Source organism: Rhamphochromis longiceps, linkage group LG22 (genome assembly GCF_057381845.1).
Source record: "Rhamphochromis longiceps isolate RC_006_pf linkage group LG22, R_longiceps_female_GT1.1, whole genome shotgun sequence".
In the NCBI taxonomy this organism is placed as follows: Eukaryota; Metazoa; Chordata; class Actinopteri; order Cichliformes; family Cichlidae; genus Rhamphochromis; species Rhamphochromis longiceps.
Window position 1 is genome coordinate 9,233,195 of NC_140577.1, and position 18,462 is coordinate 9,251,656.

General features: G+C 41.8%; 1 protein-coding gene across 4 annotated transcripts in view; it reads right to left on the bottom strand.

Annotated features, from left to right (window-relative positions):
- hivep1 (HIVEP zinc finger 1) overlaps window positions 1-18,462 on the bottom strand; it is a 69,477-nt gene that overhangs the window by 17,697 nt on the left and 33,318 nt on the right. The window contains exon 1 of one of the 4 annotated variants that reach the window (XM_085395177.1): window positions 8,830-13,725. The exons of the other annotated variants lie outside the window; for them this stretch is intronic. Within the exon in view, the coding sequence (XP_085251303.1) occupies window positions 8,830-8,833 (4 nt within the window). The 5' untranslated portion in view covers window positions 8,834-13,725. Of the gene's footprint in view, window positions 1-8,829; window positions 13,726-18,462 lie in introns of those variants that run through there. 4 annotated transcript variants of the gene reach the window in all.

An 18,462-nucleotide genomic window follows, 5' to 3' on the forward strand; every position in this document is an offset into this window, starting at 1 on the left:
CAGGATATGATCAGGCTGGGAGAGGCCCGAGTGGGCGGGTGCATGTCAATTAGGCTGAGGTTAGTGGGCGAGGGAGTCAGTCTCCTCTCTGGTTGCTGTCATGACAACCACGAATCTTTAATGCCCCCCCCCCCGCTCGACATCTTCCAGCCCACTCCTCTCTCTGTGCTGTCTACGATGACTAGGAAATATGATTACCGTTACCCCCAGGGCAAAGATGACGTAACGGCAAAGAAAACGTTCACACCTTTCGATACCAGCGCCCACCTGATGTGAGTTTACAACCTTGCACTTATGGTGGGGGGGGAGGAGTGTTGGGTAGGAGGGGAAGCCCATCCAAACAGATGAGCTGCAGATCTAAACATGATCTAAACTTCTAAAAAAAACAACCTATGTCAAACTAGATCCCCACCCTCCTAATGGATAATAATAATATTACATTTCACCCTACATCGAGCAGCATCACAACTGCATCTCCCTGGCACTGGATCCCCGCTGAGAGTCCCTCTGCCTGTTGGCCAACAAATAACCACCAGGCTCATACACCCTCCTCCCGTCACTGCCAGCTTGTAAAAATTCATATTTTACTCAACAGCCTTCCCTGCTGGGCCTCGCCGAGCCAAATGGCGGCCATCGACAGCACTGTGGCAGCGTTTCATGGCAGCCATATGCACAAAATTCACGTGTTTCAGATGGCCCCAACAGTTTGGCTTCAGCTTCCCCTGTTATAGCATCAAAGATGTGTGCGTGTGGGGAGGGGGATAATTGTTTTTCACAAAAACAGCATCTGCGAGGGGTTTGAGGTGTCATCAGTATGCGCGACACTACACCAGCACACCAACGAGAAGCCCGAAAACTGCTGCTGGACCATAGTTTGAGCCGTCTTTTTAATCACGTCTGAGGTACTAAATTAAAACAAATTCTGTGGAAAAGGTTGGTGTCGTGTCCGTGATAGTTCGATCCAGATAGGTGGACTGAAGTGCCTGAAGCTGATGTGTGGATGATAGCAGGAAGCAGGAGGACAGCGGGCGCTTATTGCTGGATCAAACGGGAAAGAGGAGAGGAAGAGGAGAAGGAGAGCGGAGATGACAAGATGGGATTCGGCAGCTGCCCCCCTCTTCGCTGTCACTGCGCGGGAGGGAGTTTGGGATTATGTAACTCGAGCACCTCCACCAGCCTGCTGTACCCACCCGGCTCTGTGCAAACACTCACTCACACGCTACCATCAAACACCCATCAAAGACACCCTCACACTAACTGATGCATGCGCTCACTCACAGACGAGGACATTTTCCAACTCCGTAAAAATGGGCAATCGATGGTGATAATTAGTTGAGCAACCATACGCTAATTAGCAAATAAAGCACACTGATCATTTATGCATAATTAAGTCATTTATTAAGGAATATATGGTACTCCACATTCCCTTCCTCCAGCTGGTTTTCTCTGCTTTGTTTACAGATCATTAACTAAATAATATTAAAAAAGGTAAATGAATTCATGAATTAATAACAATTTAAAAGAAACAGTAGATTGACTGAGATTAAAAACAATTTATTGCAGTCCTGCTTCGAAACAGCACTAAAGCATTGAACCTATTCAGGTAACTGTGGGTAAGACATTTGCTGTTTAGATAATGTTCCTGCTTTTGTTTGTCTTGTGCAGCTTTTAAAAGAAATCTGGCAGTTTCACATTTGGCTCAGGGGGCCAAGAAATCAATTTATTGGCAAAAATTATTAAGAAAGGATTGTCAGCATTAAGTGAGAGATAAAACAGGCATATACGGTAGAAATCAAAGCTTATCTGTCCTTTAATTGATTAGATAACAGACAAAATCCACAATTTACTTTATTTCCTCATAAAATATTTAGAAATCTGCTCTCAGTTGTGTCTCATTTGATACCAATTCCAACAATATGGGTTCCTGAACTGTTTTTAAGGAAAAATTGGCAACATAAACATCTTTTTTAATTACTATTACTTTACTTGCAAAAAAAGATTAATCAACAAAGTACTTAGCAGATTAATGAAATTAGTATTTCAGCTGTGCTGTACGTAGCTTCTCCTTACAGTCTTTTAATTTGGTTCCCTCTGATTAGAGCAGGATTAATAGACAGAAAGGCTGAAATCATGCCAGTTGCACCAGCTGTAGGAAATAAAGCCGTCTGCAGCCAAATAGGGAACCATTTCAACTCTGATAAATGCCCGGTTTGTTCTTTTATGTAATTATAGTTTAAATGACAGATGTACAGGCAACAATATTTTCTCTTCTACAGAATCCTGATCGCTCCCTGAATGGCTTCATTTGACAATGACGCTATTATTAAACATGGGCATCCCCTCGTACAATACTCATAACAACAGCTGGCAGATGCATGAGCTGTGCAGAACTCGCCGTCACCTTTAAAGGCAGTCTGTCGATCTCATCTTTGTCTCCTCCAGAGGAGAAACTGAGTTTTTGCTGTCCTCAGCAGCTGACCGGTGCAATAAGTGTCCATAAGGGTTGTCATCAGTGCGTGACACATTCTTTATCATCGCGGACACACCCGTGAAAACAGCCTGCCGGCGGTCTCGAGCAGGGTGAGCCAATCTGAATGCAGAACTGAGACTGAAACGACTCGAAGGAAGTACAGCTTGTGCTTCCTGAGTGACCGAACAAAAGATGAGGAAGCGCAGAGGAATCCCCAATCGCACTGAGTGTCCCATTACCCTGCAGTCAATCATCATCACCAGTCAGCTCAGCGCGAGGCGACTGCCACTCCCGCTCCCTTCCTCGCATTAGCTCCCTCTCACTTTATCAAATCTAATCAACACAAAAGCACAGACACAGAGAGAATGATGGGAACACCTAACACCGATGAAGAGGGAGAGAGCATAAAGACTCGGGACAAAAATCGAATCTAAAATCTAATGCGGGTTAAAATTTCTTTAAAGTGTTTTTCTGCTTGATTTCTGAGATCAAATTTCTGGACGGATTCTTAGTTTATACTTGAAGAAGGTTCAGTTTCCTCTGTTGCCGTTAAGTCAGGTCTTTGAAAATAAACCTTTCAACTGCATAGCGTGATACTGCGTGTGCAACACGTTTCATTCTTTTTAGGACTGATTATTTTAATTATGGTTATTGGCACGTTAATATTGATACACCAGTTAAATATTTGAGGTTTCCAAAAATTTAAGCAAATTTCAGTCTTTAATCATTGGACTAGATAGATAGATAGATAGATAGATAGCAAGCAAGCAAGCAAGCAAGCAAAGTGGTAAGACTACACGCCTCTAGAGCGTCACAAAATTGATTCCCGCCTGGGGCATCTGTATCCAGTAAGGGTCCTAAGGCTAGACCCCCCCATGCGAGCCTACTGCACACACATGCTATGGCAAGGGGGAGCCAGGACGACAGGTCAGGGGGGAGATATCATCACTCCCACCTGAGATTGGGTAGCAAGCCCCAAGTGTGATAGACCACTAGGATCGTTGAGTGCAAGGCTACGAGATATATATCTTTTTTTTAAATTAGGAAATTTAAAAGAAAGTAATGTACTGAATGCATGTGTTATAAATGTATTATAAATTTACATATATATTATGTAAATGTATATAATTTTATTTATGTATATACATTTTAAAAATGATCTGCCTCAGGTGAACACTAACATAAAATAAGCCTATTTTTATGATGAAGTAGAAATATTTCATAACAAACGAATTTTACAAAATTGTAAAGACTGGACTCGATTGTTTTCTTTAAAAGCAGTCTCTGTACGCATTTAGAAGTTGACGAGATGAATGTAGTTCATAAAGGTAAATGCTTTTAGTCATCTAGATGCAAAATGTTGACTATTTAATATCTCACTGCCTCCTTTGATCTATTTTTTTTTCCCTAATAAATGTTTTCAGTGGGTCTGGGCTACGGGCTGGACATAAACTCTTAATACAGATGCTGTGATGTATGTAAAATGTCTTGCTGTAATAAGTAAGTCATTTTATGGAAAAAAAACCCCAAACCAAACCTCATCTGAATAGCAGAGAACCCTTTAGCATTAACGGTGGCTGCACCGGGGCACAGGGAGGTCAACTGTGCTGCTGCATCCACACATGCAAAGTAAAAGTTTACTATGCAAATAAAACGAATAACAAGGAAAAGATCCAGAAACAGACTGTGTTACTGGTTTTTGAGTGAGCCGCAGAATCAGGTTACAAACGTAAAGCCGTCCCAGTGCTTGCACAGACTTGTCCCTTACAGAGATTCCTTCTGATTTTCTGACTCCTTCAGTTATATTGCGTACCACAGATACGTGGCTGTTATTTGCATATTACTTGGAGAAATGCTATGTTTTAATTGCTGGGACTGTTTGCCCTCAAGAGTCAAAGCAGAGACTCCTTCCCAGTTTTTACTTCTGCAAACCCCATTTATATCTGAACAAATACGTTTTTTTAACCTAAAAATAAATATTTTAAAATCATTATTTTCTCTTCATGTTTACATTTTACGCAGTGCGCCATCAGTTTTTTGGAAAAGTGGTTCAGGGTTGCTGATCCTCATCCTATCCTGCCCCCCCCCCCCCCGCAGCCTGGAGATCAGCTGCTGTCTGCTAAACATCCCACGAAGCGGGGGCGACAAGGTGGAAGGGATGTGGATGAAGGGCTGTTTACCGTGTTGTTTATGAGCAGCGTGTTGAGTGGAAGTGACAGCAGCAGGGCAGGTAAGAGTTAAAAAAAATATTTTAAAAACCCCGGCATCAACTGGAGCTTCAGGCGGGCAGCTTTTAATAATGTATCACCATCAAGAGAGGAGAGATGAGGATCTTATACACAGGGCAGCAAACACACACACAAGCTGAACAATGCCGTGACAGAGGTGCACTTGTCTTAGTTACCTCTAAAAATAATGCTAATAAGAGCTAAAGCTACTGCATCCTCACAGTGATGAAGCTGCAAACACCCAGTCAACAAATGAAAAATAGATCACACCCTCCCTCCTGCACACAGACAAAGACAGAGGTTTGGTGCGCTATCGGTACAGTACTGCTGCCTCCGCAGGAAACTGTAGGTGGAAGAAGCAGCAGACTGGAGGCCACTGATTATTGGGACCGCGTGGGCACCCTTGTGAAAAATTGATATAACGAGAAACCTACCGGGTGGGTAGAAGAGTGCGTGTTTGTGTTCATGTGTAGGGGTTTTTAATGGTGCGGGCGGAGATGAACGTGAATATTATCCTCTTCTATCTTTTTCGGTCCACGCACGCATTAAAAACCTTCTCCCCCAAAAAGCTGTATGCACCAAAATAGACGAGAGAGAACCAGACTTCCAAACGCAAAGCCAAGACACGATAAATGATGCGTTCCATCCCGCAGCTGCAAATCACGGAAGGTGTCAAGCTCGTTTTGTAGAAAAATTATTAACAAGCTACCCAAGAAAATTAAGATGCTGCTGCAGTTAATATCCCAGATTTATTATTTGTTTCTAATTTATTCCAATAATTTCCTCTAATCTTTACTTTAGAAAAAAAAATCAAGGTAGTTTCTACGGTTTATGGTTTTCCTTAAAACGAATAGAAAGAATTGACAGATACAGGCACCAGTTTAGCTCACTGGTTGAGCAGATGCCTGTATGACTTATGGCTGTGGGGCAGCAGCCAGGGGTCGAGTCCGGCCTGCAGCCCTTTGCTGCATTTCTTACCATGCACTCGCTCCCTCTTTGCTGCCAAACTGTCAAAAAAGATAAAAAGCTCAAAAATAATCTTAAAAAAAAAATTTGAGTCGTGCAGAGTTGTGATTTCTCTGGATCTCTGCAGATTTGTTTCACTGTTGGTCAAAGCTTGAAAAGTTGTTCCTTAACCCTTGAACCAAAATGCGAAGTCAAAATTGCATTGAAACACAAATTTAACCAGGTGTCAGAACTAAAACAAAACCAGACCAAAAAACAAAATATATTCAACTTACAGAGTTTTAAAACAAACAAAAAAAACCAGCAGAGCCGTAGACGTACTAGCACTAAAGTAAAAGTGGAATCAGGTTTGGGTGTAACAGCTGAAGTTTCTGGTCAAGACTTCCTGTTACCGTTTGCAGTCCAACCATGAAAGCAGATAAAATTGAAAAAGATAAATCAACATCAGAATAAGCCCAATGATTAAAGACATTATTTCAGCCAATGTCTGTTTGTAGAAATTATTCACCTGCATTCAGTCAAAGCTGATTGGTCGGTCCTATTCAGAAGACTTCCAGTACCAAAAATCACGTCTTATGCCTTCAAATTCCACTTTGTTGTTCATATGCTGAATCTGTTTATATATAACATACTCTCAATATAACACCACTATTTAATTTCAATGAAACAACTACTTTACACACGACTGCGACTAATTATTTCATTTTGTTTCTATTAAAGATTCATTTGGGTTTTAAATCCGTCACTTAATTGTTGGGTTGAAAGCATCGGAAACTAGTGAGAAATTTCCATTAGAGCCATCCAGAGCTTAATACTTTACACCGTGCTTACAGTGATTTAATACACCGAGGGAAACATTTAACATGTGAGAAGCTGAAATCAAGAAATATTTAATCAGCCGTAGAAAGCGTTAGGACCATCAGAGATTTGGTTAATCAGCATTAAATTAGTATTAAAATATTATTCGTCACATAAAAACACATGCACGGGCTCGCCCCGGGTTATTTATCCATCGATCCATCGACCAGAAGCTTTTAGTATTCCCAGTTCCCGTCTGGCTCTCGCCGCCGACCGAGCTCTCTCAGCTGGAACAGCTTCCCCCTGCAGCTACGGTGATCTACCACAATAAGAGCACTCAAACCCCAACTAACAACACAACTCTTCTCAGGTTCGACACCATGTAAACTCTTAAATATGGAAGTAAAGTTTGAACTATTCATTTGAAAAGATATTAAAATGCTTATTCAATCATTCAAACCACTAAAATCAAATCAAACTGTTATCAGTCAATTCCTGATTGTTTCAGCTCTAGCACACATTTCCTGTTCTGTGAGGAAAAAAACCCTTAAAAACCCTTAACTGAACTGTGAGCAACTTTTCAGTTTGAGCCCGACAGTTTCACATAAGACGTGAAACAGTCACTGAAATTTAGCAGCGAGCTCTCAACTGTACACAAACACCCACTTCTTTCTTTGAGGAGTCTAAAAAAAGAAGAAACTGGAAGTAAAAACAAGCTGCATGTCAAACTGCATCCAGTCAGCGTCTCGAGTTCCCCCTGGCTGCTGAGGGGCTGTGACACAGAAGAAACAACGCTGCGGCGGTTCCGCTTTACTGAGCTTGGCGACGGACGGCCGATGTGGCGTCAAGCGACGCCTCGATGGGCCGTGTGGGACAGGAAGCACATTTCAGTCACTTCAGCGTGAAAATAAATTTTGCACACGTACGGTGAGCTCCGTGCGTCACACAAGCAACAAGGAGGAGGAGAGGAGGTAGGAGGCAGGGGGGGACCATAAGAATTTGAGGTTTTGAAAGACCTTTAAGGCATTTAATATTCAGATTAATGCAATCAACCCACCTAATTCAATTCTCATTATGATTTTTTTTGCTCAGAGCAGACCACGCTACCTCAAATTTAAGCTTTTCAAATATGATCCTTCCTTAAATTTGTCTTGAAATGAATTAAAACTGAATATTAGTTAGTTTGGCAGCTGTTCTTGAGCTACTTTGTCATTATTACTGCAGATTTCCCATCTGTTTATGGACTTATATTTGACATAAACACTCACTTAGTATAACTAATGCCGAGCATTATATATTTATTTACTTTTGGACAAAATATTAGCAGGCAAATGTTCAGAGCAGGGGAGCATTTCATCAACAGGAGGAATAAAATGAAAGAATATTTTGATGATGTTGTGACAGTAAGAAAATGAATACCTCTCACACATCTGGACAGTAAATCTGAAGCTGAAGTGAGCAGGTAGTTATCTTAGTATGAGGTTAATTCTAATTATAGTGGGAAAAACAAGCTGGAAATAATTGTTAGTTCCACACAGGACCAGTATCGTCCTCTCCAAATCATGCTGGTACAGTCAGCAGTAAATAATAAATGGACTGGTACTTATAAAGTGCTTTTCTACTCTCACTGAGCACTTTTTAACTACAATTCAGCCATTCTTACAAACACAAACATTACCAGTGTACTGGGGTTGAACCGCCTCTTATCCTCACTAAAGCTATATTGTATTTGCAGCCAGCAGAGGCTCTAGGACGTTACTGGTCCTGCAGAGGAAGAATGAGCAGCAGTCTGTTTTTCTTTGTTTTGCGATGGCTTGTTTTTACGGTGGATAATGTGTGATAATGTGGTGCGATAATGCGGATTCACTTCGTTTCCTTCTGTTTTCGCTCTTTATGCTAAGCCAAGCATCTGCCGGTTCGAGGTGTATATGCTTACTACGCACGCACACCTGTCAGAAATAAAGTAAATAAGCATATTCGCCAACTATACCTCCAAGCGGCAACAGGAAGCTAAATGAGGCTTATGAATAACCAAACTAAATGCACAAAGGTGCAAGCACGTTATAGCCATCACAGTGTGCGGTCAACATTTACTTAACAGATGACAAGAAATCCACAGAATATTTTTTAACCACTTTAAAAAGACGTCACCTCCAGTTTGCAGAATCTGTGGTGCAGGGTTTTCACTATTTTTTGACTAAAGGCAAAACAATGATGAGGAGGGGGAGAAAAGCCAAAATAATAGCAAACGTGTCAGATAAATACTTGGTTTCATTCGGCATAAATGCAAAACAGTTAAGCGCAGATTAGAAATGACATATTTACATTTCAAAGTTAAGAAAAAGTGAAACTTCATCACAGACTTACACATCAATCTGTTGCTGTGTTTCCTGCAATCCTGCACAGAGTGTGGCACATCAAACCAGATGGCAGCGCTGCTTCCCGTCACAGCAACATCCAAAGATAAAAACAACTTTCAAACACACTCTGGATCCCTCAGGCTCGACTGCCCCGATGCCCAACTTTGGCTGATTACTGAGGCGCCGTGAATGAGTGACAGCTCACTGACTGCTTCCTGTCTATGCCGTTCGCTTTGACGACTCAGACTTGAGGAAAAGGTGTCCCACAAGCCTTCGCCGACCCCCCCCCCCACAAAAGCTAAACTTCACACCTCTGACCTCAGAGGGTAAACAGGAAACGCTGCCGAGAATCCCCGAGAGCGTGACGAGTGGGTTCTTTCACGGGACAAAAACTCACTTCTTTGCTGGACGCTGCTGATGTGAACTCCTTTTGTTCAGGAGACAGAAGGAGACTCTGCAGAGAACAACAAGTGCATACTTAAGTCTGTGTCAACACAAGCAGTCACAAGCCTGCGTTTCCGCCCTATCAGCTGTGGCTGCGCAGCAGCACGGGGCGTTGCCTGCGGTTTCCTCAGAATAATGTGACGAGGAGGGGAATTCCTGTAAGGCCCAGGGAGAGGGGGGGAGGAGGAAGGGAGGGCCCGGCCAAACAGAGCAACAGTGCAGGCCGGCTGACGTCACTAAAACCGGCTTTGGCACCCTCCAGGGGATCCTTCTCTCGGCCTCCCTCCCTCTCTCTGTTTGTCTCGGAGGAATTTAAAGCGTCCTGCCAACTGCTGGTTGCCTAACAGCTCACTCACGGGCTAAAGAAGACTGAGGTGTTTACCAGAGGACTTTGCTTTTATCCCCCCCCCCCCCTTTTTTTGTTTTTTAAACATCACAGCCTTAGTCTTTCAGTTCCTTTTTGACAATGAGGCTGCACGTTAGTCTGAGGTGTTTTTTTTTCCTTTTCACATTAAAAAGCATATCATTCACACACCACTGTTCATTTTCATATCGACATCAACACACTGAGGGAAACTTTTGAAGTGTTTAATCCTAAATTTCATTTGAAGCAGTATTACATGAGTCTTAAATTGAGCTTTTTTCCCATCTGAGGACACCATGGTTTTGATTTTTTGTGCAGAGACTGCTTCTGCTTTTACGCACACGTTATTCAGGAAATACTTAGTGTGTATGCATTTGATGATATTTAACAAAGATCCTAATACATTATTCTCTTCAGACATAAAGAAAAAAACAAGCTGTCTAATGTGTGTTTTTAACATTACATATGCCAATATTTTTGTGTTTTGGATACAGGACTTTATATTGTTTCAAGGTTTCCAGGATAAGCCAAAGTAAACAATCGAATTAAAAGGAAATGAATCAACAATGTGTGCATTTTTAAGCAACTTCTGGTTTCAGCTTCTCAAATGTTATGACAGATACACCAATTTTGTAAATACGAAACTAAATCTAAACTAATCAGCTCAAATAGTCGACTGGCCTCTGAAATTCATGCTGGTATGTTCACGTATGAGCACAGAGAAACTTTCCTTCTTCTGCCATCATGAGTTATTGAAGTCAAGTGATGGTTTTTGAAGGGATATGGGTTAGACTTTTTTTTTTCCTAATGTGATTTTGAAATGATTGATGGTCAGTTTCCCTCTTTGGAGAGCAGAGTCAAATGCGATTTTCTTTCATTTGCCTGAAGTGTCCCAGCTATAAATACAGCCTCCTCTACTTTGCCTTAAACAACAGCAAACCGCTGCCGCTCTCAGAGGCACCCAGCGGCAATTTTGTTTTTCTTTTCAACTCCAAAATTTTAAAAAAAGAGACATTCAAGGCTGAGTTTGGGCGAAAAACAAAAAACAAGATTCTGGAAATGGCCGTGAAAACTGCAGAATCTTGTGAGGATTTTTTAAGTCAACAACAAATTGTGTTGCTCAGTTGAAGCTCCCCAAAGGCGGAGCAAAGCTGACTTGACGGACACTGAGGGGGTGAGATAAAGCTGCAAGGTCGCAGTGAGAAACAGCCTGCAGGTCGCTGTGGGAGGGCTCACTCCGAGCTTTTAAAGTGACCAGAGTCAATAGTTAAAAGGAGGGGATTCACCCCGCTCACAGCAGGCAGACTTCCAACAAGTGCTTGGCCTCCTGCGTTACATAAACGCGATGAGCCGGGCAGTTAAATGACAAAAGTGTCTCCCTAAGTGACGCCAGCCTGCACATTTAACCTCACTGTACTGTGGTCTGGTTGGGAAAAAAGAGGAAGCTCCCTCTGCTTTATTTTTGTATTAGTCATTATGGGGAATTCTCAGGGTTTTACAGTTTGGCCGCAAGAGGTTCAGAAAATCAGATAAATATTTATCCAGGCCAGGGACAACATGCAGCGTGACCAAGCACTTTTTGCAGTGTCATTGCCGGGGTAAAGAAGATAAACAGTTCACAGGCAAAAACTCCAGGATCAACACGGCACACTGTAATTAGGCCGGCCAAAGCTGCAGCATAAAAAGTTGGTGTTGGCATGTTAAAAGCAAAAATAAGCAGTGACTCACTTTTGACGGCCAAGCGCCCAAACTCCTCTGTCTTTAAAACTGACCTAAAGAGGGATCACTGTGTGTTTTTGTGTGTGAGTGGAGCAGTGGAGGACACTGCGCCTCATCTCTGTGGGAACATCTGAGTTAATGACAGCCGAGCTGGTGATAATGCAGCACAGCCTGAATGAAGTAATCCAGCTACTAACCTCTAATACTGTCCCTGTGTGTGTGTGTGCTGGCTGTCCATTAGCTTTAAGATATCTACAAACACTCGCACAATCAGGGTTACCACAGCCATTCAGCTCAATACAGCCACGAATTCAACTGCCAAAAAGTCTCCAATCCATGCTGCATACAAGCAGTCGCCCACGCTGACCCTTCATACTCCAAATACCAAACTGAAACCAATCAAAAACCACGTGAGCAGGGCAGTCACAGAGCTGGGAGGCTTTTCTTCTCTCTGGCTTTTTCTGTTTGGGGAGTTCACGTTGAAAATTTCTTCTCTTGGCTTCATCTTCGAATTTTAAATGCATACCATCGCGATCAGAAATCTTTTCAGCCGAGCACAAAAACCACGTTCACACACTGTCATCGGAAACGAGCAGATTTTTGGCAAAAGGGTCAAAATCCTCTGTATATACTTATATTTTATGCTACTTTCATTTCACCACACTATGCAGCCAAATATTGTGTTTTGCTCTCAAAGAAAAACATAGATAACATTAAGATTATACTACCAATACCAGTGAACTTATCTTGGTTGAGATGTCAGATTAGTGGTTTTTATTTCCACTAAACGGATATTTGTCTTTTCTTTTTCATGATTCATATTTTCAGATATTTCAGAGTAAACAGTAAAATGTAAAATCCAAAACAGCGACCTCCATTACACCTACTGCTCAGTTCATCCACTGTCTGAAACAAGTCTACTTTCTCACGATTGGCTGCCCCTCGTAAACAAGGGGGTTTGAACTGCAGGTGGGTGTGGCCTCTGTGCTCACAGTCAGTCCTGTGTGCCTGAGATGACCGTATTAGTGTATAGTGTATGAAGCTGTGTTACAATGTGTTCGGAAAAATGCCAAAAACGTCAAGGAATAAATTTAAAACTAGAGACCTAAGTGGTTTCTGGAAGTTACAGAAATGAGCAACACAGACACGTTATAACAAACCTCGTAAAAGATTTGAAAACATTCCTGAAACTGACTGATCAAGGACTGTGGAGGACGTTCATATAGCCAAAATAATGAGGCTTTTGGCCCCGCCCACTTGCTATTCAAACCTTCTGTTTTACAAATAGTTATTTTTCATACAGTAGATAAAGTAAGGGACTGCATGAGGAAAAACTGAACTGCACATCATGCAAAGCTGCTCTAGTAGCATCCAAGACTATAAATGCAGAGGGTGGAAATGCCCATAATAGATCCTCTTGGCTTTGCAACGATTAATTTGACTGCTTTGAAACTAAGTATATTTGCTGAAAATACTACAAAAACATGATTCGGCTGATTGAGTACATCTTCCACCCCTCTGCTGAGGCTGATCTTTGAGGAAATGTAGAAAAACTTCTGAACACACATTTATAACTCAGAGGCTTTGACGCAATCGCGGTCCCAATCAGAGGAATCTAACGCGATTCAGGCCAATAAGTTTCATCCAGCTGGCAGCTGTTGCTCTCGTATCTCTGAATCTAATCACAGTGCCATCTTCGCTACAGGAGGAGAGACTATTACAGCCGCCAAGCCTTCTAGGAAAAGAGACAAGTCTTAATTAGATCTGGAGCTTATGGGGCTGAGTACAGTGAGAGGCAGAGAGAGCAACAAAAGCCAGCGAGCGCGTGCAGGAAACCGGGATCTGACAGTATGCAAGGTCATTGATCATGTTACAGAACAGCAGCAGGATCCTGCTCAGGCTCGGCTTCTGAATCCAGGCTTCTTCTCACCTATTCGCCTCTTTTTGTCTCCCCCCCTCCTTCCTGCTGCGCATACTGAAAAACAAGCCTCGTCTCTCAACCATCACACCCTCCTCCACCCGCTGCCTCCCACTGCTGCCCTCAGGGGAGGAGCTGAGATGTTAATGAGGGCTGTTGTGATGTGGAAACACGGGGCATGTTAATGGCATGAAAATCCATTATGATTTAATTTAAACAAATCTCCTCTCGACTGTAGGATGAAGGCTGCTGTTGTTTCAGTTTGAACCCGGTGTGCGGCTGAAAGGTTTAATCAATTAGTCGATCTGTGATTGTTTAGGCTGAGTGGAAATGCCAGACATTTACTTTGCTTGTCGTTTTCTCTTTTACATTATTGGCGTTTGGAGATTTACAGACATCGTGTAGAGCTGTGGGAACTTTCACTTTGTTACTATTATTATTTTGACATTTTATGAAGTGATAACAACTGTCAGGTTAAATATTAGTTGTAGCCCAACTAATTTTTTATATTTGCTGCTGTGTACACAAATTATTTGGTGGATTATGTTGCTTAATCCTCCTGAAACCAACAAATCTTCAAGTCTAAAATGCTGCATATATCATATGTAAATATCTGCATATTTACAATAAATCAATTCTTCTGAGGTCCTTTCAGGACTTTTTTCTAATATTTTGATAGTTTTAAATTTGAAAGAAATGCAGGAAAGCCATGTGGAGCAAACATTTATACATAAATATGTTCATTCAGATTTTTGGCATAAACATGGTGGTTTGAGATATTTTCATTATTCAAAATAAATCCACTGCAAGAAAATAATTTTGAAAAACCAGAGGCTGAAGAAGCTGAGCTTTCCCATAACCCATTTCAAACGCCTTACTCTCAGTTTATGGCACACGTTTCATAATCGTACATGAAACCAACATGTCACAGCAAGTTTCTGTGATCTTTGACTGACTCGCGACTTCTAGAGAAAGCAGCACAAAACCATTTAACAAGAAGCCACTTGATAAAGACTACGAAGGCTTTCTCGAGCCAAAGCTTTTTGAAAACATATTCAGTGACGACACCACAGCTGCAGTCTTTTTACATACCGAGAAGTGTGCTTGTTCCTTACAGAGTGCCATCGGCTCGCTCGGAGAGACCGGTGGCCGGCGCTGTAGACTCCCACAGGGCTTTCCTGCAGCTGCTCTGCGGCTCTCTCTGGTTTCTCTATCTGCAGATGCCGCCAGACAACCATCTGCTTTTATAGCTCATTTAGCACATACACGTTCTTGCATATACGGGGTTGGTGCTGAATGTAAACACAGAGGGACATGTCTCAACAGAGGCCACAACAAACAGCCCTGTGTATGTCAACCAGCGAAACAAATCAAATCAAAACTATTTAACCATTTAAAAATCTAAAAAAAACTAACGAACAAACACTCGCCGGACACTTTATCGAGTCGGCTCAAACCAGTTTTCTTGAACATGACAATGAGTTCACTGTACTTTCAGAACTGTCGTAATTCCTCACGGCACCGATTCAGCAAGGTGCTGGAAACAATGCTCAGAGATTTGAGGCCATATTGACACAATAGCATCGCACAGATGCGGCAGATTGGATGGCTGCACATGATGTCGATCTCCCATTGCACCACACTCCAAAGGTGCTGTACTGGATTAAGATCTGGTGACTGTGGAGGACATTTGAGTACAGTGAGCTCATTGTCATGTTCAAGAAACCAGTTTGAGCTTCATGACAAGGGGTGTGACATGGTCAACAACAATACTCCGACAGAGGGCCCAAGGTGTGCCAAGAATATTGTACATATACAATATATTGTATATGTACAATACAATACATATCTCCTGCATACATAATGCTTGGTTTCAACTTCAGCAGGTTGTCTCAACCACATCTACGTGCATAAATGCATTGGGTCGCGTCCATGCGATTAGATGTTTGCTTTAACAAGCATTTGAGCAAGTGTACCTCACAATGTGGCTGGTGATTTTTTCACAGAAACTAAATGAAGGTCTGAAAGGCCCAAAAACGTCTGTGTGAGATGATATCATCTTGGTATCATCAAATCTTCAATCAGTCGGTAGTTTTTGCTCAACATGTTGATATATACGTTTTAAAAACAAACAAACAAGCAAAAACAGGGCTCCATAAGATATTTTCAATGATTTGTCAAACAAGTCTGAAAGATTTTCAGAGATAAAAATGCCACATTAAGGCACATTAAACTAGGACAATGTCTGTTAATGAGCTAACTGAATGATCGCCAGCATTATTTTAGGTAAGCTGTGGTTGTCTGACTGACACCACTGCTGCTGCTTCTCCCTCTCTGATGTTGATATCGCTGCCCACCTCCACCTCCGCCCCTTTCACTGTTTTCTGAGCGTTTCCTCTGCCATTGGCAGTAGGCAGGAGGTAATGTTACATAATCCAAGCGAAAGAGACATGGCGTTCCCTCACTGTCTTTTTATCTTCCTCCTCCTCGTCTCATTCTCAGTCCTCAAATTTACCACCTTGTCCTCCCATCCTCCTCCCTGTTTGTATCACTACCACCACCGGCATCATCTTCTCCGCTTCTTGCCCACTCCTCTGTCTTTTATTGCCATCGACTTCAAATATAATAATTCTTTCACAATCAATCCAAGTAAATTGAATGATATTTGTGAGAAAGCTGCAGAAAAACTCCTGAACCTACAATTCCAACCTACAACACATCCACTTTGCTCCGATGTAAGGCAAGTAAGAAAAAGCAGCAAATTCTCACATTTAGGAACCATCAGCAATTACCAGAACAGCTCGAAATCACAGTTCAGTCGTCGAATTGATTAATGAACCAATCCAGTCAGCTATACCTCAATTTGGGTTTGCAATAGAAGTTTAATTCATAAAGTAAAGAAGCTTCTGGAGAGTTTCTTTATTGAGATTGAGTCCAAATATGATTGGCAGCAAGCGAGTTTCTCACTAAAGAAGTCTTCAAAAAAAAAAAAAAAAAAAGTCCAGATAGTGCCGTAAAAACCGAGTTAGGATGCAGTTTGCTTCAGCCTAAACCAACTCTGCTTGGTGTAGGCGATGGTGCTGCTCAAGAAGGTTAATTTCACCAGACTGTTAGCTGCCATACAGCTGACAAACACACACACACACACACACACACACACACACACACACACACACACACACACACACACCTCCAACAGCTAATCTTCAGAAAAGTTCAGAGTTATTGTGACCAATAATATCAGTAAACCTCTTATTTCCAGCATTAATGGACATTTAACAGCCTTTTATCAGTGGTCATCACTCCCATACTCACATAGACATCCCCAGTAAGTAGACTCCAGCAGCCAGTAGCCTGAATCCAGTAAATTTCAGCCAACAGACTTCGCACACTGACCTTTTGGCCTCTTGCTAGAAGAGCGCTGCCCCTACTCTGTCTTTCACATTTGCCCAAGTGCCACAGCTCTGCAGCATCTGTTCACTAGAAAAGCTCCTCCTTGGTGGTTATTGGGTTTAGGTTTATGTGGCTGAACTCAAATTGTGTGTTTGTGAAAGTAACTTGTTGCAAATGTGTAAACTTAGCTCCTGTTCTCTCGTGTTGTTTAAATCCCCACAGAAAAAGGCAGTGGGAGCTCAGCAGGAATTATCTGCCATACATTTCTAAGCTTTTTTTCTCCTGTTTTGTGTCCAACCAGGGAGCACGAGTTTATGTTTGATCCTGCAGCTCCTGTAGTGGCACTACTCTTTCTTTATTTCTAGAAAGAGTAGTGCTTTTTTTCACGTTTTGGGCTTGGAGTCCCCGATGTGTATCCACTTCCTTTTTGTTCATTTTCATTTCTTTATTTGTATTTTTTGCTTTTCACTTTATACATGAATAGGAAGTCATTTGACTCAAGCGAAAGAATGATCAGTAGTTTTGATTTGAGGTTTGAGCGTGTACTCAAATTAAAGGTCATAACATCTCGGTCATAAGACCTACCTGGTATTTCCAGGTTGTCTACATGACCTAGGTTACTTTCTGTTTATTTATGATATTGTGGTATAATAGTAGCTAAATAAGAATGATTTCTTTGCATATATGTGTGGTATACAACCAATAATTAGGTTTTATTGACAACATTGATGATAATATTCAATTAATTTCAAAAGGTGAGCCAACTATCAGCATTGTATTTCTCCAAGCATCCATTGAGCGTGAAGCAAAAAAAATCAAATCAAATACACAAGAAAAGTTTATGCCAGTTTATATCCACTAGGGCTGAACGATATATCGCATTTGCGATAATATCGCGACATGATCAAGTGCAATTTTCTAACCGCAAAGGCTGCGATTATACTCTGGACATGTCCAAATTCATGGGCTGCATCCTCCTGAGGCCGCATTTGTAGACCGATTACGTCACAGCGACGCGCCGAAGGCTGTCCAAATTACTACCATATCCCAGAATTCATAGCGCGGCCCAGCCAAACTCCAGTTTCCAGCAATGGCGGCCGCTACTAAGTTTTAAAATTACTCATACTAATCTTTCTGGGTCACAAAATAAACTTTTAACATATTTTCAGGCGAGAAAGTAGTTGTGTAAACATCAAATATCTGCTCGGTTTATCAAGATATCCCATATTTGCAAAAGTGCTTCGACGTTTTCAGAGGCGTCTGCTACCCACCAGCTCGACAGCTAGCCGGGAGCTCGAGGGTTACTGATGCGGCCGAGAACGGCACAACTCCCGGCACATCATTTTCAGATCACCGCGGAGTTTCGCTGCTCGGGTTAAACGTAATATATAAGTCACTTAGACAACCTAAAAATGTTATTGTTGGGCTTTTTTCAGTGTTTTGTTTGTTCGTGAGTAAATCGGTTTGGCTGAGATTAAAGTTATTAGATTAGATAAAATAAAACTTTATTAATCCCCCGGGTGGGTTCCTCCTTGGTTTTCACACAGCTGACTAAACGTCAAACAGAAAACTTATTAAACAGAAGTATGAGACAGTCGAGAATTTACACCAGTGTCTGGTTATATTTTAGATAGCAAGAAGCAGACGGCCGAGTTTATTAAACTCCACCGAGACAGCGGTGACGCTAATCAGAACTAGACCGTCCAATTTCACGCCTTTAAATTTTAAAGGCGTGTTTGTGTGTGTGTTTATACAATTGCTATTATGTTTGCACTTTATGTGTAATGTTACTGACTGCAGAG